This window comes from Anthonomus grandis, chromosome 1, assembly GCF_022605725.1.
Source record: "Anthonomus grandis grandis chromosome 1, icAntGran1.3, whole genome shotgun sequence".
Taxonomy (NCBI): domain Eukaryota; kingdom Metazoa; phylum Arthropoda; class Insecta; order Coleoptera; family Curculionidae; genus Anthonomus; species Anthonomus grandis.
Genome location: NC_065546.1, coordinates 3,976,495 through 4,001,371, shown reverse-complemented (window position 1 = coordinate 4,001,371; position 24,877 = coordinate 3,976,495). Strand labels below are relative to the sequence as shown.

Here is a 24,877-nt window from a genome sequence, read left to right as displayed (position 1 = left end):
CGCTTGGCAGCGGAAACTGTTGTAACTAACTTGACAGTTTGACGTGTCTAATTAGACCAATCGAAATGGTAGAAAGGCGTGGCCAAATTAAGGCGGGAAATCACATTCTATTTAATCTGACAATCTTATCATTTAATCGTAATATCTAAAGCAAACGCCTAATCATTTAATCAAAAAGGTTACTCATAGAAAAAAGAGCCTTTTTGTTTAGGTGTTAGCATCAGATATTGATCTGAACAAAAATAAAACTTTTCAGCTTTATTTTACATATCTAAAAAGGTTAATTTACTGCAATAATCTACGAAAGTGTACTAACAATAGTGCACGACATATCACCAATTGGACAAATGGAAATAAAACAATGTTTTTTTTGCTTTAATACATTTATTATTTAATTTTCCTGGAAAAACAATACTTAAAATGATATACATAATATTCAATAATTTATTATAACAGACATTATATAAATTAGAATTAATCTAAAAATGTTTAAAATTATTTTGTTAGCACTGAACTACCCTAATTTTATACAGATTAGAAAAGGTCAACATTTTTGTGCTATTTTCTCATAATACATCTAAAGGCATTCCCATTAGGTTAATAATATCCTCATTTTATTAACACAGAGTCAATAGAGGATGAATTATTCTTATTTAATATGTACTTGTATCTGTTTCCTAAAGAAAAATTAAACAGATTTTAAAATTATTTAAATTATAATCTACATATTAATTTTTAAAATTAATTAAAAATTCTATAACAGAGTATTATCGAAAGAAACAATATATCCATCAACAAAACAAAATAAACTCTTCATCTCAAAATGAAAAGAACTTTTTAGTATAAACATATGTCACTTACATAGAATATATTTGTTGGTCTCTTATAATACTAACAACATATCTTGGAACTATAATATTACTAAAAACTTAATTCAAGGATAGATGTTTACATAAAATAAAAAGAAACTCTTAAAAAAACATGTTGTAAGAAAAACATTAATTCTGATCCATTCCGGGTGCTCAGGTCTCTTAGCCGCTATACCTATATCTTGTCTCAGTGAACACAGGAAGTGGTATGATACGAGCAGGAAATAAAATAAAAAAATAGACAGTGCAAACCTTATAAATCAATTTACTAAATGATTCATGTAAAAAAAGACAAAATAAATGTTTAAATAAATATGTATTGTAGTGTAAAGCCAGGGGTATCAGCATTATTAAAATTTGTGGAGAACTGATCAGAAGAAATTCTATAGCTCAAAGACTTAATAATATTTACATTGCATATCCCTCTCCATGTTTTTCTTGTAATATGAACTGAAGGAAATTAAAAAAAATCTTTTATTACTGTTTCTCAGAAACATTTAAAATATACATACTCTTACATTAAGGTCAGAAAAATTTTAATCAATTTTTAATTGTTGAATAGAAAATGAGGCCAGACATTTTGTAATATGTATTTATAATAATCAAGTTAAAAATTAAATACATGAAAAGTGAAACTTCTTCATTGAAATCAACTGAATTTGATTTTATTAAAGACTAAAGATTGACAATACAAGAACATAATAGTAATAAATAAAATCAGATTTTCTTACCAGACACCTGGAATTGCTTGCCGCAAATAAATTAAAACACTACTCCTAATATTGAAAGAGAACTTTTTAGAAAAATAGTCATGAATTTAAAATAACATCCTTAAAACAAATAGCAAACTCAACCCACGCTGGCATTCATTGAAATGAAAAACAAACTCAAATGGTTTGACAATGACAAATGATGTTCTATCAGTCAATGTCAACAACTGTCTGTCAGCTCCCTGTCAATTATGCCAAGCAAAATGGCCGATATACGATTCCGATTTTCACTATACAAGTTTCATCCATGTGAGTGAGAGTTTATATCAACCAACAGTTTCCAAATCGTTGGATTGGAAGGGGTGGGACTATCCGCTGGCCACCGCGGTCCCCCGACCTTAACCCATTGGACTTCTTTTTGTGGGGTTATTTTAAAGAATTAGTTTACGCTACAGAAAGTCGCATTGAACAGGAATTGCATCAAAAAATAGAAGAAGCGATTAGAGTGATCAATAACAACCAGCGGGGATTCCAACGGGTAAAAAGAAATTTTATTCGACGATGTAGATTATGTGTAAGGGTAGGCGGCAGACATTTTGAACATTTAATGTAGTTAATACCTTTTTAATAATTAAATAAAAAAATATTACTATTTCTTGTATTTTTGAAAAAATGTGGCAATGGTACAAATAAAGTATTTTCCATTAAAAATTGGGTAAGACAAATCTGTATTCAAGTCTTTAATTATTATGTTATGAAACTACAGCTCGGAAATATCGAAATGGCCAGTGAAATTTGGGCTCAAAAAAATCCATTTTAGGCCGTTGGTTTATCATTTTCTGTCTTCATCGCACACTGACTCTCTCACTCTTTCTTCTCGCATCTCAAAGGCCATTTCGATATGGGCGAGTTGTACATTAATTTCTCAAGATTGTCTCAAGGCCGGGTCAGTTTTTTAAAGGTTAATTTCATTGAATCAGCATCCATTAAAAAAAAATATTCATATTTTTTGAAAACAAAACTTGTTTCAAGATCATATTTTTCTTGACTAGAAGAGAACAGAGTTTTTGAAACTATTTTAAAATTAAAAGGACACTCCTAAGAATTAAACATGACTAAAAACAAATCAGTAGATTCATCCGTTTATTTTGCATAACTTTTTTATTGTTGCCAGCATTCAATTTTAATAAAAAGTACAAAATATTAAATAACTTTTTAACTGTCAACAATTGGATAACAACATATATAGTTATTTTAATTCAAAATGACCTCCCCCTTCTCCCCCTTTAAGTTTGATCGTCGACTTTTGGGACACCCTGTCTATGACATAGATATATATAGACATACCTATCGAAATATTCATATTTCTTTTCTGTTAATTAGCGTTCGTTCTGTTCCGTATCATTTAATTTTGATAATTTCATTTAGGTCTGATAATGCCCTAATGCGGCGAAACGCGTAACTTTTAATAGACGCTCATTTATGAAACTTGGACTTAAAATTTACTTTTTTTCCCTCCTTTGGTTATTAAAAGTTAAGCAAAAATCTTGGGATTTTTTTGGACAACACAACCATTTTTTTAAATTTTTGGTTTTTCTCGAACATTTTGTGCATTTTTCACACTTTTTAGTAAAACACAGCTATCTATATACTAAATAATAATTTTATTTTTTATTGAAATTTTCTTGTGATTTCAACTGCGTGAAAAACATAAAAAAATAACTTAAGTCTCTAGAAAATAGCACCGTAATTCGTTGTTGGGTTTGTCCTTCTTTTAGGTGTTTTGACCTAATTTCTTCCAGGCTGAATTTTTTCGTTCAACTAGAGTCGTTATTCTGTTCTTTTCGTCTGTTTCAGTAATTTCTCATTTTGTCCAGGTAGCCAGTTCCTTATTTATTCCAGAATATTAAAGCGATTTTGTTAGTTCTTTCAGAAAAATATTTTTTCTAGAGTTTTTCAGATTTCTTAGAGGCTGTTGGATTTTTTTTCTTTCAGCTAGAGTCGTTGCTCTTTTCATTTGTTGGAGTAATTTTTTATTTTGTCCAGGTAGCTAGCATCTTACTTCTTTCAGAAGATTTAATTAATGACTTGTTGCTTATTTCTCTCACTCTCATTTGAAAAATTTCTTATTTTCGATGGAATAAATTTCATTCCATTCTACTAAAAGAAATAAATAACTACAACAATTGTGTCAACTTTTTTATAAATTATTTTGTGACGGAAATCACTAAATCTGTATTTCTGTTTCGATAAAAATTTTCCTTTTTTCTTATATCAAGTTTTTTTTATTTTTATCCTCGAGTGGCACTTGTCTGTAAAGAATGTTATTAGAAAAAAGGTTTTATTGGAGCACTCCTCTTTACATAACAATACCCTAAAAGCACCTAAGTAAGACAGTGGTTTCAGCATTTTTAACATATACTCCAACCTAATTTTTCTTTTGTTACAGTTGGGATTTTTCATTTACTACTCCGTAAGCAAAGGAGAACTAAATCCTGCAGGTCCAGTTCCTGTGGAATCCATATTTATTTACAGGCCAGACAAAAGAATAGAAATATGGAGGTTTTTGTTCTACATGTTGTTACATGCTGGGTGAGTAAATATTATTATTTTAAGTGGCTTAACAATAAAAACTAACCTAGAAGTAGACTTATCAATGCATATAGCGGTGCTTTCGAAAAAAGCAAATATTGTTTTTGTAAAAACAAACATTTTTTGAGAAGTTGCCGTACTATAGAAACTGTTATGTTAAAGTAAATTTTGGTTTGTTTACTACTGGCGGTAACTTTTAAAAGTTACAGATTTATTGGTTTGTAATAGACATTGTATTTTTAAAATGGGGCTTTTAAGAGGCGCCGCCCGATTGTTTTAAACTGAAATTTAAATATATCACCTTAAATTATTTAGCACCGCGGCACACCGTTTGGCTTGAAACTAACTTTTATTTACTAAATTATGTTCGGTTGAACAAAAATACATTTCGTTGTGAAATTTTTTTTTCAACAATAGTTGTGCCAAATGGTTTGTAGATATGTTTTTCGGATTTTTGAAATTGGGATTTTTTTTTTGTTTCGTCCAGGCAGTTAAAGTAATTTTTAAATAGAGAAGTTACTTCACCTTCTTCTTTTTATTTTTAAAAAAGTTAGAGACTTTTTTTTTGTAAATTTTTAATATTCTATTAAAAATGCCTGAGGTTCATAAAGCAATTGTTAAAATGTGTTATTCTATTTTTTTATTTATTTTTTCCTCAAAAATCTAGGTATTTATGATGTATTTTCTATTCGTTTTTCAAGAAATTGTAATTCTTTTGCTAATGATTTTTCGTCAAATATTGGGGTAAAAGAAAAAATCTATGTCCTCTGGTTAATTGCAAATTTGTTAAAGCACTAATAACGAAGATTCAGAAGAAGCATTTTCCTGTAATTTTATTAATTTTTTCATTAAGCCAGAAATTCATTATTCAAGTAAAATTTGTAAAACTTAATTTTATGTCATATTATTATTAATGTCAAGCTTTTTTTTTCAGCTCAATCAAAATTCCTCAAGAAGTCTTGATTTTCTGTTATATTTTAACTGCCTTTAAAGAGTTATTTATGTAACAACTGTGTATTATGAAGAAATAATAAATGGTCTCAATTGCATGGAAAAAAAATGTTCCCTAAATTATAGGTTTTTTTTTTCAAGATGCCAGAGATTTTTTACTCATTTAATATCCCTAGAAAATTATTTCCTCTTTAGTTTTTTAATTTTTTTCTTCATATTTTAGTATTAAATTTGAAATAATAATTGTAATTACGGCAAAAATATATTTTCTCTGTAATTTTCAATTCGTTATTTAAAAAGCCAGAGTTCGTTAAAAATTTGCCAAAATTTGAATTAAAAATGTAATTGAACCAAACATTTGTTTTTTCAAAAAGAAAACAAGTATCATCTCTCATTACTGATTTCATATGCGCTTTAAAAGCATCTTATTTGTGTAATTTTCTTTTCATGAACAAGTCTCAACGTGTATACGTGATATACGCCGTGTTTCATTTGTGAAATATTTGTCTCACTTGCTATACGTGAGGTTCAGTATTGTCTCTGAAACAAAACCGATATTCTGTGTTTGTGAGTTTGAGTTTGCTTAATGAAAATAAATGAAAAGAAAAGGAAAGCGTGTAGTGTCAATTGGTCAAGAGAACTTACATTAAAATTAATTGGATTATACGAATCCCATTCGAATTTATGGGATTACTCATTAGAGCAATATAAAAACCGAAATTGATGCTATTTCAAATGCTATGGGAATATCAGCTCAAGAAGTTAACAGTAAAATTCATAGCCAGTTTCAGAGCATAAATAGGAATCGTAAAAATCTAAAAGCGGTCAGTCTACAGGTGATAATTATGATGATAATAATGGCGAAGACTAATGCACTTATACAGTGAGTCCCAGAAATAATAACTAAATTCATTTATAATTTAGTGATTTGATTTTTGGAAAAATGGTCGGACCGTCGAAATAAGTAGAATTCAAAAATGAATTAAAAAAAATCAGTATTTCCATTTGAAAAAATAACCCAAATGGTCCCAACTTATTTTTTATCTATTTTCTGTTTTTCCAAAACCCAAATCTCTGAATTTTAAATGAATTTAGACATTATTTCCGGCTGACTCAGTATATAATATTTTATATATATTTATATTGCCATAAGACTTGCTCTTGAAAATATTGTGTTATTTGTTCTTGTACTTCCTTGGCATCAAGATTTCCTGTAAGGTTTCGATTAACATTCACCCGGATGATGATTGCTATTTTGGTGATTTTCAATATCAAAACTGCCATAAGGAGCGTAAAGTCTTTGAGAACGGGTTATTAAAAAATTGTGCAAAAGGCATATTGCTGACACTATGGTGGAAACTTTTTCTGGGTCCAATTCAATTGATTTTCTTAAAACACGGAATCTAGCTGAAGCTAAACCAAAACAATTCTCAATTATTCGACGTACACGAGACAGTCGATAATTAAAGACCACCATGCATATTTCGAAACGCGTAAGGTTTCATAACATATGGTTTCATAGCAAAAGCATCATCTGCTACGATAACAAATGGAATAGCCTGAACACGTCCTGGGAGTGGCCTAGGCTTTGGAATATTCAAACTATTGTTATCTAGTTTTCTTGCCAAGAAGCACGTTTGAAAACTCCTCCATCAGAAATTCCACCCACGCTTAATTACATAATCCAACATTAATATATATAAATTTATAATATGCGTCACCCAATGCCATTGAAACAATACTATGCATGCCTTCGTAATTAAAATAGAGACTTCCACTATGTTGAGATGCTTTAATATGTATATGTTTACCATCAAGGGCATCTAAGCAGTTCGGAAACTTCCATTTATCCTCAAATTGCTGTGAAATCTTTAACCACTCTTCTGTGGAGTGACTGTGTGGCGGATGAATGTTTTGCAATGCATTTGAAAGCTTCTAATTTGCAGAGGCATGCAAAACGAGAAATACAGCGAATCATTTTAAATATGAATGACAGTTATGAGTCCAGGCTACATAATGATAATTTGTCTCAATCGCAGATGTCTATTAATGAAGATACAGCCATTTCAAGCTATATTTCTTTACAGTTGCAGCTGTCTACTTATAATAAACCTTCACAGTTTCAATCCATTTGTGTAAATAATCCTTGATTGGCACAAGCAGTTAATGATACTCCGGTAGAAGATATTGCCGATGATGAGGATAATGACATTAGTCTTGTGAAGTATTATGAGGAAAGCGGATCTGCATTATTTAAAATGTAAAATACAACTTTTGTAATAAATATAATTTATGGAATTTACATGTAGGTATTCTTCTTTTAGAATATTATAAATTGCGGAGCACACTTCAGGTTTTGTTCAGTTCTTCAGTTCTTGATATTGTACAAAAAGGTATACGAAATAAATGCATAGGTGTGTGGTAGCTATCACCTACAAAAAAAAAATATTTATCATAAAATCAGTTCTTTAAAAATATTGGCCTTTTTCGGGTTTCTTATTGGGATGTTTCTTGAACGGTTCAAAGCAATTAACCAAATATCATAGTAATGTCATTAAAATGATAACATTTATCAATATTTGTATTGGTCTGCTGCTTTGAACGGTTCTAAAGCCATCCCATTGTGAAATCCAAAAAAGGCTAATAACTACTTACCTATTGCTAGAAACCGAAGAGTCAGTGCTAATCTCTTAGCTGCTGGAATTGAATTTCGCATGAATGTATTCTGTTTTGCTATCGCAGGTTTTCTTTTGCTAAGTAAATACTGAAAATCGGCCGCCGACATCCTGAGAAAATTTTTGTAACACTCCTGATCCTCTAGTTCTATAACTTTTCCAATTAGCTAGTCATTAAATTGTGTGTTTCTCTTTGCTTAATCCAATCGCGCACCTAAAATTTATGAGATATCTTTTTTTTTAGGGAAGCTATTAAATAATAATAAGCTGCAGCTCTTCTTCGATCTTTTTTTGTAACCATCGCTTCTAAATACGCACAAATAATCAAATCACTGTGAAAATAGCAGAATATAGTACAACGTGTCTCATGAACCAAAAATTTCAAACTTTCGCGAAAACTTGGGAGTGAAGAAATTTTATCCATATTGTGAAAACCCATGATGAAATAAATGTCAGACACGCACCTTTAGACTCAACAAGATTTAGGTGTGTGAAATTTTGATTTATTACTAAATCATCTTCAAGTTAATGAGTATTAGGTTTCCTTTTCACGAAACTAGTCTTTCGGTTTAATCAGCTCTTTGGAACTTAAATGTCTACTTTCTTGGTTTCTGGTTTCATTTACATATCAAATCTAATCTACGGGAGAAATAGTCAAAGACCAAAATCTATTAATGTAATTAAAAGAATTTCTTGTAAAGTATCTAAAGTTAGAGTCTACTATCCAATATATCAAGCAGATTTCACACCACATTATATAAATTCAGTATAATAAAACGAATAAAAATCATTTTCTAAATCAAATATTTATTATTGCAGGTGGCTTCACCTCGGTTTCAACCTGGTGGTGCAGCTGTTAGTGGGCCTACCCTTGGAAATGGTTCACGGATCGGGCAGGGTGGCCCTAATCTACGTCGCAGGGGTGATCGCCGGTTCTCTAGGGACTTCCGTCTTTGATACGGATGTGTATCTAGTTGGGGCCAGCGGTGGAGTATATGCCCTACTAGCCGCCCATTTAGCGAACGTATTATTGAATTATAACAATATGCAGTGTGGGATTTTGCGATTATTTGGGATATTTGCTATAGGTGAGTTATAAACTGATTCTTCAGGATATCCTATAGACATATTTCACGCATGATATACACTACCGCTCAAAAGTATTTGCCCATCATGTATTCTTTTTAATATTTTAAATTAGATACAAAAATCTTATCTTTATACCTATATTTAGATTGTGTCTCTTTTGTAAATTGCATATATGCTTAAACAGCATACCTATTAACTATGGTTCGTTGAAAAACACGAAATTTGAGACATTTAAAAGTGTTTAGTCTTCAAGAATTGATTTTGTGTAACATTGATAAATAATTTCGCTTACTTATTGACGATTGTCACCGTTTCTTTGCTGGTTTTTCAACATTCTTTAAAATGGCTAAAACAAAAGAGTTATCGGTAGAAACAAAAGGTATTCTCATTGGACTTCATAAGGGTGGAAAGACTAACCGTCAAATTTCGACGGATTTGGGAATTCCAAGGCGGACTGTCGATTATAATGTTAGGAAATTCACTAGAGAAGGTACTATTAGCAACAAACCTCGATCGGGAAGGCCAAAGGCAACAAGTTCAAAGGAGGATTTAAATATTATAATTACAAGCAAACGCAATAGACCCCTTACCGCCCCTGAAATCACAGCAAACATCAACAAGGAGCGGTCTGTGTTTCGACAGTAAAACGGCGACTTTATAATGCTGGTCTTAAAGGACGTTTAGCTGTATCAAGACCGCTACTGAAGGATGTTAATAAGAAGAAAAGACTTGAGTGGGCCCAATCACACAAAGAATAGACCATTGATGACTGGAAGAAAGTTCTCTGGAGTGACGAGTCGAAATTCGAGGTTTTTGGAACGAAGAGGCGAGTTTTTGTTCGCCGTTGTACGGTGGCCTCAGTAAACAGGATGGTGGTTCGGTGATGGTGTGGGGTTGTTTCGGAGGATCTGCGGTAGGCGATCTAATTAGAATAGAGGGAATTCTTCGAAAAGAGGGTTACAAAACAATTTTAAGTGGCAATGTACTTCCTTCTGGTACTCGAATAATTGGGGAAAACTTCATCTTTCAACATGACAATGACCCCAAGCACACGTCGAAATTGTGCAAGCAATATTTAGGTCAATTACAAAGGCAACATCTTCTGAAAGTTATGGTATGGCCCCCACAATCACCGGACCTCAATCCTATCGAATTACTGTGGGATGAACTGGATAGGCAAGTGCGAAAATCATGCCCCACATCAAAAGAAGACTTGTGGAGGATCATCCAAGAAGAGTGGCACAAGATACCTCAGGAAACTTTAAACAAATTAATTAGAAGACTACCGAAACTCTGTGAAGCTGTTATTAAAAATCGAGGCGGACATGTAGATGAATCCAAAATTTGATTTTCTTAAATTTAATTAATTGAAAAATGTATTGTTTTATTCATTTTGTTATAAATAAACCGTTTCATAAGAATAACGGATGGGTTTATTATTTTTAGTTATAACTTTAAAACAGTCATATGTGGGCAAATACTTTTGAGCGGTAGTGTTTTTGTCACTTAGGTTTTGATAATGCAAATGTCTAGTACAAACAGCAATCCGTACAAAATTCACTGATTCATTTTATGTTTTCTAGCATCCTGTGACGTAGGCTACGCAATTTACTCACGATACGCCGACGAAGTAGGGCCTCCGGTGTCTTATGTGGCTCACCTTACTGGAGCCCTCGCGGGACTCACTATCGGCCTGCTGGTCCTCAAGAATTTTGAACAAAAGTTACACGAGCAACTCCTCTGGTGGGTGGCGTTAGGAGTCTATGCAGCCTGCACTATATTCGCCGTTTTGTTCAACGTCATGAATCCGACCGTAGAACAAATTGAGAGTTTAGGAGACGGGGTTAATAGTCAACACATTTATAATAGGTTTGGAGTGTAAACAGAAGAGTCAAAGTTGGGTGGTTGTTAATAGGTCTGATGATTCGAAGTGATTTTGACCAGGGGTTCGAAATACTTAAGAGCCAGGAAGCATGGTCTTTTGACGGTTTCAATTTCTAAAAAAAATTCATTAATTTGAAATCTTGCTGGCTCAGGATCAAATTTTCATGTTTTGTACAGGGTGTCCTATTTTGGGTACTTTTGTCCGTTATTTTTAGAGATAGAGAGTTGCGGTTTTCGCGACACTGTGCTATTTTTTCGTAAAACTAAAGATGCTGTTAACAAAATTTTTATAGCCCTTTTATTTTTTAAGGTACAGGGCGTTTTTTGAAATTTTTGCATTTTGGGATCCCCCTCGTATCTCGTAGAATCTAGTGGTGTAGATCTATTTCTTTTTATTAATAGTTTTTGAACTATAACCAAAACTTATGTTTTATTAAACGGAACACCCTATATATTTATAGTTCATAAAATTGGCCTTTTTTATACCTTTTTAAAAATATATAACAGTATGGACTTTTTTTCAAAAATACGAGAATAACTAACAATTTTCTAAATTAAATGCATAATTTAATAATAGGTCGTGAATAACAATAACAGGCAAATAAAAAGTTACAAATTAATAACGATGAATGGGGAATTGTATCATTCCTATTTTTTTTTGTAATAAAAGAACATAAAAAACGAATATATAAATTTAATAAACACTATAAGAAAACATCGATATAACAAAACAACACTTTTACAAGAGATGTTCAAAATGACCACCATCTTCTCTGATATAAAATTGGCACATCTTTGTAACCCTTTGAATAGCATTCAAAATAATAATTTGTCTCTTTCTCAGATTTTGAAATTCTAAATGAATTGCGTCTTGAAGTTCTATTAGATTATTGCATTGTCTTCTATACACTTGATCTTGTATATATCCCTATAAAAAAATCGGCGGAACGTGAAGGCCATCTAACAGGTCCGTTGGTACCTATTCATCTTTGAGCAAAATTATTTTCAAAAAGTTCTGGAATAACTTCCTCAAGTATCTCTAGATACCTACGTGCTAAAATTCGGTATACTATTTGTTTTCCCAAAATAAAACAAGACATTCCAACTCCTATTTTCTTTATTGTATTCTTTAGGACGCGGCTGAACAAAAGATCAGTGCTCATGTAATTTGTCTTTAAAGAGCAAATATACCAAAAAAACGGTTGCCTTCTCTCTGCATATCTAACAAGCATGAAACTCCAACATTAGAAATTGGTAGGTAGTCATATAACGGCTTCTAACTTACCTATGGAAATATGAAGACTTGAAATAAATAATGTGCTAAGTGCCACAATTATTATTTCGAGATAAAGAATGTTTTTTATACTATAATCAATGTATAAGAAAAAACTCTTTGAAAATTAAACATAGGTTTATTTAAGTAAGTATTTTTCTGTGTACATAATATTTTCGACAAACTTTTGTAAAAAATGTCTGAAAAAAAATGACAAATTACAAGTTCATAGAATGTGCTAAGTGCCATTACAAAAATATAAATTTTGTGGTAAGCAAATAACGAAAAAACACAAAAAATGTAGCTTCGAATTAATGTTAGGATTCGATAGAACCTCATAAAATTGTCTGTTTTCTTCCTTCAAATAAGGAATCATTGCCAGCAGATTTTGTTTTTTCTCTTCAGAAATTCTACTCTGGCAGGTTAGGTTTGGCAGAGTCATTTCTGCGATAGCTTCAATTGTAACATTTTTCTTCAAAACCTTCGTTGCTTTGCATGAGTCTATTTCGTTCAGAGTTTCTCGGATTCTGACAAATCCTGGATTTTCTCGGCTAATACAAATCTGTTGAGCTTTAGAAATTTGAAGCTTAGATGTATTGATTGGACTTTCAGAAGCAACTTTAAAATCGAAAAAGTCCTCACGGTTCATTATTGTAACCAGAAATGGGTTTTTTTCACTGCTGCTATCATCATTTTCACTAAATCCATAGGTACCTCACATTTTTCTTGCCTTTTTCGCTTTTCAATTTGAGCGAAATCCCTGTCGCAGCTCATAAATGAATGACCCGACACTAGATACTTATGATTGATCTCATCGAAATGCCCCTTGGCAACTAAATAAATCCATAAAAACAATAACATTTTGTTTTTATTTTGTCCAGCGCAGTTGTCACTCCAGATTGTTAACTTCCGCTTCTGTGTGGGTTTATTAGTGAAAGCTTTCAGTACACACGACGCAATTTCGTTCCCTCCACGTCCTGTTATACCTTCGTGCCACAAAAACATGAAGCCAGTGTTATTGTCCCCTAGGTGAACACAAAGGTTGTAGTTGCAGAGCTGTCGCATGTAATACAACTGACTATGAGATAAAGTTGGCAATAATAAGACCTGCTCTAAGTCCATTGAGACTGTCATGCTGTCACTGGTGGGTTGCTGGCAGTTTTGACGGTCTTTTCTCATTGCTTCTACAGCTGCTTCAGCTTTCCTGTGGTGGAGTTCTAATTTAATTTTAGCATCTGCCTTTGTGGGATCTTTTGTTTGCATATGTAGTAAATCACAGGTAGCACGGGTATCAGTTCTAGGCTTGCGAAAACTTAACTTGGGAAAATTCTTTTTGAAAATTTCAAAATAAAAACGATAACTCACTGTTGAATCAGGATGAGCAACCTTAAACGCAGAGTAAAGTCTATTTATATTAAGATCGGAGCTCAGATACTGCTTCTCGCTTTTTGAACGGTTGTAATGTCCTAAGTCTCTGGGAAATTCGTTTATATGACCAATAACCAGTGCTTTATCTTCCCGCGTGAACTTCCGATACAGCTGTTTATTACCTCTCCTTTCCTTGTAAACTGAATCTCCCCTTTTTTTCAACTTAGCGCCAAGGTTTCAATCTGTCTCGGAGTTAATCCAAACATCGCGCAAAAGGTCCTCCTACACACCTGTAAAATGTTGCCCTCTCCATTGGGCAAGGTAAAGGAAAATGTACGTTGGAAAATGTACGTTGTCATTTAGACCGTAAAATTCATGAAAAAGCTTTAATTTTTGTTCATGCGATATCTTTTGACAGTTTAACTTGCATTTGCACAATATCTAAAACAAAGTAAATAAAATTGCAAAATCACTGTCAAAATGTCACTGTTAAAATCAATGCTCGACTCTTCTCCAGCACTTCTTTTTTTTTGTCGTTGCTTTTGCTTACTGCCCTGTCTAGTAGTAGTATCAGTATTAGTATTCATTCTTGTATTATCGTGAAACTATACAGAACGAGAACGGAAAAAAAATAACAAACACTCCACCAAAACAGCGTAGAAACTGCCGCCTGCAGCACAGAAAACAAGATTATATTTATTGGCACTTGTTTCGGCGTTTGACAACGACGCACTCTGTTGGGATTTTTTAAAGTACAATTTAATAGTCATGGCACTTAGCGCTTTTTATATGTTGTTGGTTATGGCACCTAGAACATTTTACAAGTATAAAATGGAAAACTGATTTTTTGGCACTTAGCACAATGTTTATTTCAAGTCTTCATATAGTTCTGAAGCTTCTTCAGCATTTTAATTGCTTTGTATAAAACATACAAGCATATCATATTTAAAAAAATTTTTAAATGCTGCCATTTTTTTGGCAAAATTCACAAATAACGAAAATAAATGGGTTTTAGAGCATAAGGATATAGCATATCAAGTAGCAAGCATATGGATCATAATCAATCAAAAACAAAAAAAGTCAATCAAAACCCGAAGATAGTTGACATTTATTTATTTATTTGTAATTTTTTTCTTTCTTGTAATAAATAGTGATGGTCTCCCATTAAATTATGAATTTGATCATTTAAATTTAGAAAATTATTTGTTTGCGTACTTTTGATAATAAGTCGATACTGTTATATATTTTTAAAAAGGTAAAAAAAGGCTAATATTATGAACTATAAATATACAGGGTGTTCCATTAAAAAAACAAAAGTTTGGGTTATAACTCAAAAAATAATAATCAAAAATATATATATATCTACATCACTGAATTCTACGGAAAAAAATCTATAAGAATAAGTTTATACTTTTACAAAAACTTTAAAGATAACGGAGATACGATGGGGGTCCGAAAATGCAAAATTTTCAAAAATGCCCTGTATCTTAAAAGCTATAAGGGCTATGCAAATTTTTGTTTCACGGAAAAGTAGCAAAATGGCGCGAAAACCGCAACTCTCTAAAATAACGGAGATATCCCGCAAAAGTACCCAAAATGGGACACCCTGTACACCGTGCCCTCATTTGGTTGTAATTTATGCCCTTAAAAGTGAAAAGCCCAGTAAAAACTACTCACTGTAATGGCTTAGTTGAAAAAAGTAGGTCATTTTCCAGGAGAAAAAAATCGGTATGTCTAGTGTCCAAAAATGTCTTATCAAGTGTCCACTTATCTAAAAGTTGAAAATTTCAGAAAATAACATAAATATTTCTATAAAACAACAATCAGAATATTTTCTCAATGTTTGATTGAACAAAAAATCCATATTTTTGAATTATTTTTGCTGTTACGTGTCTCAATTTAAATCAAAAATTCTGAAAATGCGTACAAGGCGTTTTTAATACGTTTTGGCCCGAGGCCTCGCTTATCGAAGAATGCTCTAATTTATTTTAATCTATTCAAAATGCACAAGGCGTGTTCTGTATGCCTTTATTTTTCTTCGTCTCTTCTGCTTCTCTTAGTCTTTCCAAGACTTGATTCGTTGTTAATACCTCTCCATATCTTTGTTGCTTTAATCTCGGTATGACTTGTTTTTTCTCTTCAACAATATCTTCACGGCGGCTGAGTGGCAAGAAAATGTTGGTAATTTCTGTTGATTTACTGATAGACGATGACGTCGATGGTTGTGGACTATGGGTAGATGCCACTAATAATTTTTGGTAGTCAGTTGACGATGTAGAAGGCTGCTGTCGGCTTTCAGCTAATGACACTGAATGATGTTGACTACAACATGATGAAGTTGAAGGCATTTGATCGTCGACCGTGGGTAGAAGTGGGTTTGGTTCAGAAATTGCAACAACAGTTGATTTAGAGGATACTGGTTGGATAATAATAGCATCAGATGTTACAGATTTCAAAGCTTTGAGGGCAGCTTCGTATTTGGCCAAGTCTTCTTGTGTAAACTTATTTTGTGGGAATTTGTTTCGATCAACTGGGTATACGCCAGTATTTTTAAATCCAGATATAATATTGCTAGAAACCATAGACTCTTGCCAAGTAATTCGGTAAATTTTTCCTTAGTTAACCGTCCACACCCTCGTCCCATTTGTTCCTTACCAAACTTCACCAATTGTTTACTCCAGTTCACCTTTAAGGGTCCGAAGACACACTTGTCCAAAGGCTGAAGCTTATCCGTAAGATGGCTTGGAAACTTTATCAAAATAATATTGTTGTGCATTGCCTCTTCAATAATTCTGACGCTCATATGACTGCTGTGACCATCATACAACAGTAGAGCTGCTTGATCTAGAAGGTTTTTGGGAAGTTCTTAAATCTTTAATGTGAGGTATAAACCCTGTCGTAAACCACTGGAAAAATTGCGGCTCCTCCATCCATCCATCCATCCATTAGTGGAGGCCGCATATAAAGTTCCTGGATAGGCGCTATTGGAAGTCCAACGAGCCTGAACTCCAGCTCCCTTGAATACGATGAGCGGGTTTCATTTTTGTTATCTGAGGATAAAACTTGGGAACGTCCACCCTTTGTCACATTTAATGGAGTCTTTCTTCCTCCTATCCTGTGGTAAATAACTGATCTGGGAATATGGTATTTCTGCTTGACGATACGTTTTATTTTTATTTTGGACATCTGCAGCGGCATTCGCAACATCTTCAGTTGTATAAGAAGGTGCTTCTTTTTTTCTTACATAAGTACGAGGCATCTTTACACTGCAACAAGACAAAGAAATTACACATTTTACATAAATTATCGGCCATACACTAATTTTATTATAGAACAAATTTAAAGACAAATTTATTAGGGGGAAATGTAAACACTGAATTATTTTAGTGATTATAAAATTTCTCGACAGACATTTAGGCGTAAAATAGACACAATAGTATAACAAACAGTGTCCAAATGAAATATCTAACTTACCTCGATGATTTGCATTCGAAAACTTCAGTGCCGAAATTCAACATAAAACCACCAAACACATCAAATTGCATCAGCCAACTAATGCAAGAAGAGCACAAACAGGAGTAACATTTCGAGGGAAACCGAGTTCGCCCGACGTCGGCACGACTCGAATAGTGAGTTTCGCGCCAAATTTGAAATCTAAATGTTGTTGTGTTTCTTATTTTAGATGTGTCTACAATTACCCCAGTTTACATTTACCCCAATTGACCCTATACAAAAAGGGGTTTCCATTTATAAAAAGAACCTTTTCCATTTAGAAAATGACTTCAACTTTTTTCTAATGAATTCTACGTAAAAACATGTATAATTACAAGTTTTTAGTAGTTTTACATATTTTGTAATCTATAAAGGGCTTTAAAAGTGGTTCGTTTCACTGTCACCCTTCAAAAACAAAATAAAGGAACTTATTATTCTCGTTGGCATCATGAAATAAGATTAATGATTTGAAGAGAAATTGACCCAGTGCGTGAATATCACAAGTAATGGGAAAATGCGGCAGAGTGTACAAAAGAGTTTTTCAATCCTCAATAAATCCGCATTTCCAATCATCAGACTGAATAAATACTGCCTTATATTTTTGTAAAGCGCTTTTGCATATGCGTTAATTAAGCATATGCCTCTTGTAAATAGGTAAGCTTTACTTTTGTACTGATTTTTATAGCACTTAGATTTAAGTTGATGATTAAGGAAATTCTAGTTTTGTTTTCCTTTCTTATCCTATTGAAAAGCATTTTTTTGTAGTCAATTTTTTAGTACATCACAGTTTTGTTATTTAGGTACCACACAAGTAAAATTTATGACTAATTTCAGATTGAGTCGCCTAAAGTTTTATTTTATAATTCATCTTTGATAATCGTATTCGATCTCTGCAAGAATTTTTATTATTGCCGTTAAAATTTTGTCCCATAATAAAATCGTTTTATTGGTGAGATAAGATTCAGTGAAAAACAATATGACCCGCTTTTATCGGAATTCTTTCTCTTGATTGTGGATTTTATTTCAGCAAAAACCTGTAAAATTAATCATAAATTTAATCTTGTAAAAAAGCCTAAATATCAAATCGCAATTATAGAGATTATGGGATGTTCAGTTAAACGAAAATATTTTAAAAATTGTATGAATACAATTAAATCAAATATAATTTTCTACTGCCATCCTAAAGCTCCACAAAAACTTGTAAGATACAGACAAGACTTAGCAAAATTTGGGTTTTGATCAAAATTTGTATTAAGATGCACATGCTACCTCTTTTTGATAAATCTTGTGTGTAAGTTAATTAAGTTTAACAATCATCCAGTAACAATATTAAGTGATATATGTATTTCTAAGAATTCATGTTAAGTTTTATTTATTTCATAACATTAAGATTTGGTACCAAAGACTGAAGGATTTATTTGTATGTTTAACAGTTGTGCACTTAGGTTATTTTTCTAAGGACACACACAGGGTTTTTCCTTTTTGTCAAGAGCTTTCAAGTTTTACCGCTTACAAGTTACCAATGTATACAATATTTGCATTTAAATTAGGCAAATTCCTATAACAGTCATGTTTTCAAATTAATCAAATCCAATAATAGACAAAGACATTAAAAATTACCTCTTTAGAATAATTGTAGGACAATAAGGGTTTGTCTTGAGTATTTGTTACTTTTCTTTTAAAAACCTGTTGTAAAAATAATGTAAGTTTATGAACTTTGCTTCCAGCGAAGGGCATTTAATCTCACAGTGATATTAACAAACTAGTCATGCCACTAGATGATAACGTAAAGCCTACCAAAGATTCATCTAGTTAAACTATTATTGTAAAAAAAATTACTCGAATAATGTAAATACCGAGTCACTAATATTACTAAAAAGCTTTAGAATATAACAAATTCTATATCAATATAGAAATTGTTTAATAGAATACTCAGTCCATTTTTTTTGTTATATTGTGAAGCTTAAATATGTCAAATGAATTTTTTGCATTTATTATTCAGGCGAGGTGGTTTAACCCTACGTAAAATAGTTCATTTAGTTGATTTATCTTTTATTATTAAGGTTTTTTCATTTGTAGCAACGTTTTGCTAATAAATAAATTATGTTTATTAAAAAATATGTTGTTTCTTTTTTTAGTTTAGTGAATTATTATAGCAAACAATTATTTATTTCAATATAATTGATAATAATTATCAATATAATTAATAACTAACTAATACACGTTACAATTTATATTGCCTAAGGCGCAATTCACACAGAACGGGCGTATGGCGGTGGCGTGGGACTGGCATGGAGCTGGAATGGAGCGGACGTGGCGCGCACAATTCACATAGAAAGGGATTCAATGTGATTATTGTCATTTATTTGTTACGTATAGTGATTTAAAATTCTCGAACACGTAATTTAAAAGAATGTTCCCTGAGCACGAACGAGCATAAAGGAGAATAAACAATCATAAATGAAAAAAACCTGAAAATTTATGTTTGGGATGTGGTAAAGTATTCACAAACTTTTTTTTTGATTCTTTCTCAAAATGCCTAGAAAAATGCTCAATATTCTCCTAATGCTTTGTAAAATACCGACACTGAATTATTGTTCTAAACTTAATATCATAATATTCATAAATCCGGATAGAATAAGAATATTCATCATAAATAACCAAATATTATATCTAAAGGGGTTTTTAAAGAATATACAAGAACTTATGTTACCGATCAGGTTTGATATTACTAATACAATTACAAATACAAAGTAGGTAAAGTAACATGAAAACAACATGAGAAACGTTTTATGATGTAAGAAGTAAAAAGTAACTCGAAAAAAAGCTTTATATAAAAAAATAAACTGCAATCTGCAATAAACCAAAAATACAGTTTTAACCTAACTCAGGTACTCTAATTGTGGATCAAGATCAAGAGTAGTCAAGCCCATCGAAACTTTCTGGCCCAATCCTACTATCGGAATCGTGAACACTGTAGGCCCCGCTCTCTTCGTCATCGGACTCATCAGTCTCTGAATTCTCAGATTTTAATGTTAATAATCAATCATGGACCTGCTCACCCAGGGGAGGAGCTGTCTGTGTAGACGTGGAAGGATCCAAGGATTGAGGTTGGTTTACCTCCATTGACGTTGATTCACCTTGTCTTTGGGACTCTTTGGCCATCAGATTAAGGTTACAGGCAATATAGGTTAGCATTCTCGCTCTCTTCACCGTCAAACGATTTCGACGTTTAGTATGGACTAACGAATACCTACTAAATGTTCGCTCAGTCGCGGCTGACGAAGGCGGAAGCGTCAAAATGCTTACTGCTAAATCCTTGATAGCTGTTTTCGAGCAATAACCCTGCCACCACGTTACAGGATCTATTTTGCCAACAATGCTCCATAAATAGGGCTTCGCAAATGTTTCGGTATGTGCTATGTATTGAGCTAATTCAACACTTTCTTGAACACGAAAATTTTCATTAGTGGCAGCCAGTGTATTAATAAATTGTATCCCTAAAATAAAAATACATCATATTATTACATTAGATACCGTGTTAGTAGCTGCAAATGTCTTACCATCGGAGTATTCCTCAGGTGACAAATGTATTCCTTGATATTTCGGGTTTAAAATATTAGCAGCTAAATGTACTCCGCAAACGACTTAGCTCTTTCGATCACTTAGGTTTTTGATTAGCGTTTCTCCCTCTTTTTTGTGACTGGTAGCCCAGGTACCTCTTTTAGAAACACATCATGGAATTCATAGGCTTCTGTGACATCAGACAATTGCAGGTCTCAATCTCCTTCCAGCCTTGTTATACATTTAACAATAGGTGACAAAGCTCTCATTACCTTCTCAACCTTGATCCAATATATGTCATCATCGAGACAATTTTTTTTCACTGCTGTGCTTAATTTGTCACTGATGTCTTCCGAAATGGCTAGCATTTTTAATATTTGTCTGGTGCTCCATAGGCTTTCCATACACTTTAAGATAGATCCCCACCGAGTAAAAAGTTTTAAAGTTACTGCCTTAAAACAATTTGTTTGCTGTTGCCGACGCCGAAAGTAGTTTTTGTAAATAAAGAGGGCCGAATACGGAATCGTGCTGAAACTTCTCTGGCGAACGTTCGCGCACGAGAGAACGATCTATCTTGCGCGCACGAATCCAACGATTTATAGGGAGCGAACGTGCGCGAATATTCGCCATAGCACGAAGCGAACGTTCCTTCATTTACATCACTAGTTATGTACATGACTGTGTAGTAAAGTACAATGCTTTCGAATGACGAAGATGATCAATATATATTGAACCTTGTAAATTTGGCTAACATTCAAAGGCAAAGGATTTACTGAATACATCCCTTGTGGTTAGATAAAGAAAAAACTGGTTGTTCGTTTAATGTTATGCGGGAGCTCAATATGTACCCTGAATGTTTTCAAAGTTTCTATCGAATGTCTGTTCAATGTTTTTATAAAATACTAACTTTAGTAAGGGTTAATATTGAGAAGAAAACTACAAATTGGAGAGAACTTGTCAGTCTAGAGGAAAGGTTGTTAATAACGCTGAGGTAAGTTGAAGAAAATATATTTAAGTGAATTTATTTCTGTTTAATCTAAAACAAAAAAAATAACGATAATATTACCCTAATATTAATTATTTTAATGTATAAATTTACTCAAATGAAATTCATCCGTGTTCCTGTGCGGTACTGAATCTAGATTTCTATTTACCGAATCTTCAATCCAAGATTGAGAACTGTCCATTGGGATAGTAGAGGCTTCAGGAACGGTTGAGGATAGTATTTGCTTGGCTAAATTCAAAATTCCAATTTTGAAACGCCGCTTCTGAACAGAATTCATGGACTTAAAAACGCCAGGTCTGGGTCAGGAGAATCGATTGTGGCAATCGTTTTCGTGCTGTTTTGGATATCCAGCAATTGTTGCAAAGTACTGGTAAGCTTGCTGGTTGACCTCATTAATAGCGGTTGAAGCTGCCAACTTCTTTTTTTTCTAAAATCATCTTCTTTCTGTAGTAGTGTTTTAGGTGCTCTCATTACTATCGGTTGATCATCGATAGACGTACTGGAAGATGGTACAGGTGACCGGGACCGAGACTGGATAGAATGTTATAAGGTGAGAGTACATCAGCATTGGAGTTGTCTTTAGACTCATTAGATTGTGACCCCGTTTCAGCTGCGTGGTGGTTCGATGATGCGTCGGCAGACTCTTGATCTACGTTGCCTTGGCTCTTCAAGAAAGGATCCAAAAAGGAGAGATGTGGGGCCAAATAATATTCTTTGACTCGTTTTGTACCTTGTCCTGATTTTGTTTTTAATTTGGCTTCATATTTTGAGTAGCTTCCTCGTATGTTTTTCCAGCGGTATTTACACTCGGTTAGTGAAACAAAAGTACAATTTGTAATGTAAACACGAGTTTAAACATCTTTTGTTCATAAACACGTACATACTTACCATTTTCACTTAATTTATTTGATATTTTTTCCTATGCTTGATCTTGTGCACTTCTATTGCAGCAATCCGACCTTCTATAGTCCTATAGAACTGCATATTGTTGCACGTCTTCACAGAACTCGATTTTAAATAAATAATCATCCCGCATTTTACCAAATAGACGAAAAGAAGCAATATCAACCGCTGTTTGGTATATGGCATTTACCACTAGTGTAGGCCACAAGTGATCTGGTGGTGGCGTGTCTTAGCACGCCTGTGCCACGCCATTTCTATCTGTATTGCCCCATAAACAAAAATGCAAGTGGCACATGCGTCTACCACGCCACCCCCAAACGCCCGTTCTGTGTGAATTACGCCTAAAGGACATGAAAAAGGATCTTTCGAAAACCGTCTTTTGTTAATTTAGTACATAGGAATACGAAGTTACTTTTTATCCTATAAAAGTAGGAGAAAGTAATGACTGAAGATTATAAGTTGCAGTAAATTCTACCATTTAAGATTTGATGCACAAAATATAGTAAACTCTAAATATTTAAGTCTGGCAAAATTTATCAAATGAATGTTATTCTAATTAAGCAGTCATACACAGTGCGAGTCTCTAACTTGAAATAAATTCGCTAAATCAAATGTGTTCTTTTTTTTCGGAAATATTCTCGGATACGTCGATTTTTTTAAACTGCCTTTATATTATTGTAAAAAAAATTATACTGGGTGTCTCAAATATGAGATATAACGCGATAGATTATTTTTTAAATGGCAAACCTATTTCTTCATGACTATTATTAAAGGGTTTGACAAGTTACACACGCGTGCCAAGTTTCACTTTTTTACTCCTTGTTACATATCTTACAAACATTATCTAATTCGAAAAATGAATTCAATTCAATAAACTTGCTTTCATAAGTGTTTAAAATGTTGTTCATATTGCTTAACTAACAATACTCTAAACGGAACTGAAACTTGTTTTGAGCATTTCTAATTACTTTGGCGGAAATTAGCAGGCATTCTTTAAAATACTCAATATTTGCCGGTTTGGCCTTACCAACTTTAGTCTTCCAGTAATCTCAAAAGTCCAAAGGTATTAAATCCGGAAACCTGTGGCCATTCAAAGGATCTTTTTCTACCAATCCATCTATCTGGAAATATATCATCTAGGCACTCCTGGACAGGTCTTGCGAAATTAGAAGGCGCACGTTTATAGGGCAAAGGAACAAAATAATTAAATTCGCAACTAGATTCACCTGCAAGAATTCTAAATATCTTGCTCCATTAGGACTTTCATGGAAGAAAATCGGTCCTATAACACAATCACCATCAATCCCTGTGCAAACATTGACTTTTTCTAGATATATAAACGTAACGTATTAGAAAAGTTTTTTATTTGTAGAAAATTCCTGTCAAGTAGATCCATCATTTATTCGCAAAACTGGAGTCTTTTATTAGGATCATGAAATTAATGAAATGATCATGGGATTTTATTGGGATGAGTTCCTGGAGAATTGTTTTTTATAGCAAAGCGAGGGCTTTCGAGAGTTATTGTTGCCAATGAAGACTGGCTAATTTCGAGTTCGCTAGCTATCTACTTAATGGGGACGTGGAGATTTTCTTCGAGAAAGACTAGAACATTAACTTTGACCTCTTTACTGAGCTCACTCCGACTGTGATTTTTTCTTTGTCTTAAAAGCCCATTATCCCGGTCCTCTTTTTTAGTATTGCCTACGGTACTTTGCGATACGAGTGGTAAATCAAGATAGTTCTCCCTAAATCACTAAAATTTCAATTTTGTGCGTTTCAGTTCAAGTACGGGATTTTACAAACGGCGAACAACAAATTGTCAGACGACTAACGTTTCTAAGTTTCATCGCACAAATATGAATCGAATTCGATACTGCTTTACTCACTTGTTTTTAACTTATTTGTTATCACAATGTCAGATATTCATACCTGACATTCTAAAACAAAAATTATAATAACAATTGTTTAGTAGTTACTTTGAAAAAAATGAAACGAAAAAAAAATGATTAGAATACAAAAAGTTTTATTTCCCAAAATAAGCACATTTGTTTACATTTCAGAGTACAATTGACTTAAGTCTGTGTGCATCTTCACAACTGAATCATATTAAGTTTAAAATAACTTTGCAGATCACATATTGAAGAGCGGAAATTAGAAAGGGCTTAAGTGCCAAAAAAAAAGGTTTTGAGATAATAGAGAAAAACTAAATAAAAGTCAGACAACTTTTTTAAGTAAAGCTTTATTAAATATTATGCATTAAAACTGAAACGAAGGACCTACTTAACAAAAATTTGCAAACTAAACTTCTTACTACAAAATAAAAATGTTTAAACAAGTAAAATTAGGAAAAAGCCTGACTGATTTTGAGTATAGAAATATTCATAAAATACATTTTACTTCTTTTTTTGTTCTAAACCATTATCTTCAAGTGGCTGTTTATAAAAACGTTGGTGTTCTGGATTTTGAAGATAAGGAATCATGCTTCGAAGAGATACCTTTTT

General features: G+C 32.9%; 1 protein-coding gene and 1 long non-coding RNA gene across 2 annotated transcripts in view; one reads left to right on the top strand and one right to left on the bottom strand.

Annotated features, from left to right (window-relative positions):
- The window catches only part of LOC126735689 (protein rhomboid), a 170,574-nt gene extending 151,559 nt beyond the window's left edge, over positions 1-19,015 (top strand). The window contains exons 7-9 of the mRNA XM_050439755.1: positions 4,029-4,171; positions 8,617-8,885; positions 10,470-19,015. Of these exons, the coding sequence (XP_050295712.1) occupies positions 4,029-4,171; positions 8,617-8,885; positions 10,470-10,768 (711 nt within the window). The 3' untranslated portion in view covers positions 10,769-19,015. The remainder of the gene's footprint in view (positions 1-4,028; positions 4,172-8,616; positions 8,886-10,469) is intronic.
- On the bottom strand, positions 7,264-23,827 carry LOC126736001 (uncharacterized). Its single transcript, XR_007660584.1, has 3 exons — positions 23,404-23,827; positions 7,778-8,011; positions 7,264-7,554 (listed from the first exon to the last, which is right to left on the bottom strand). It is a non-coding gene; the product is annotated as an uncharacterized LOC126736001 (long non-coding RNA).
- Positions 23,828-24,877: the final 1,050 nt, after the last annotated feature.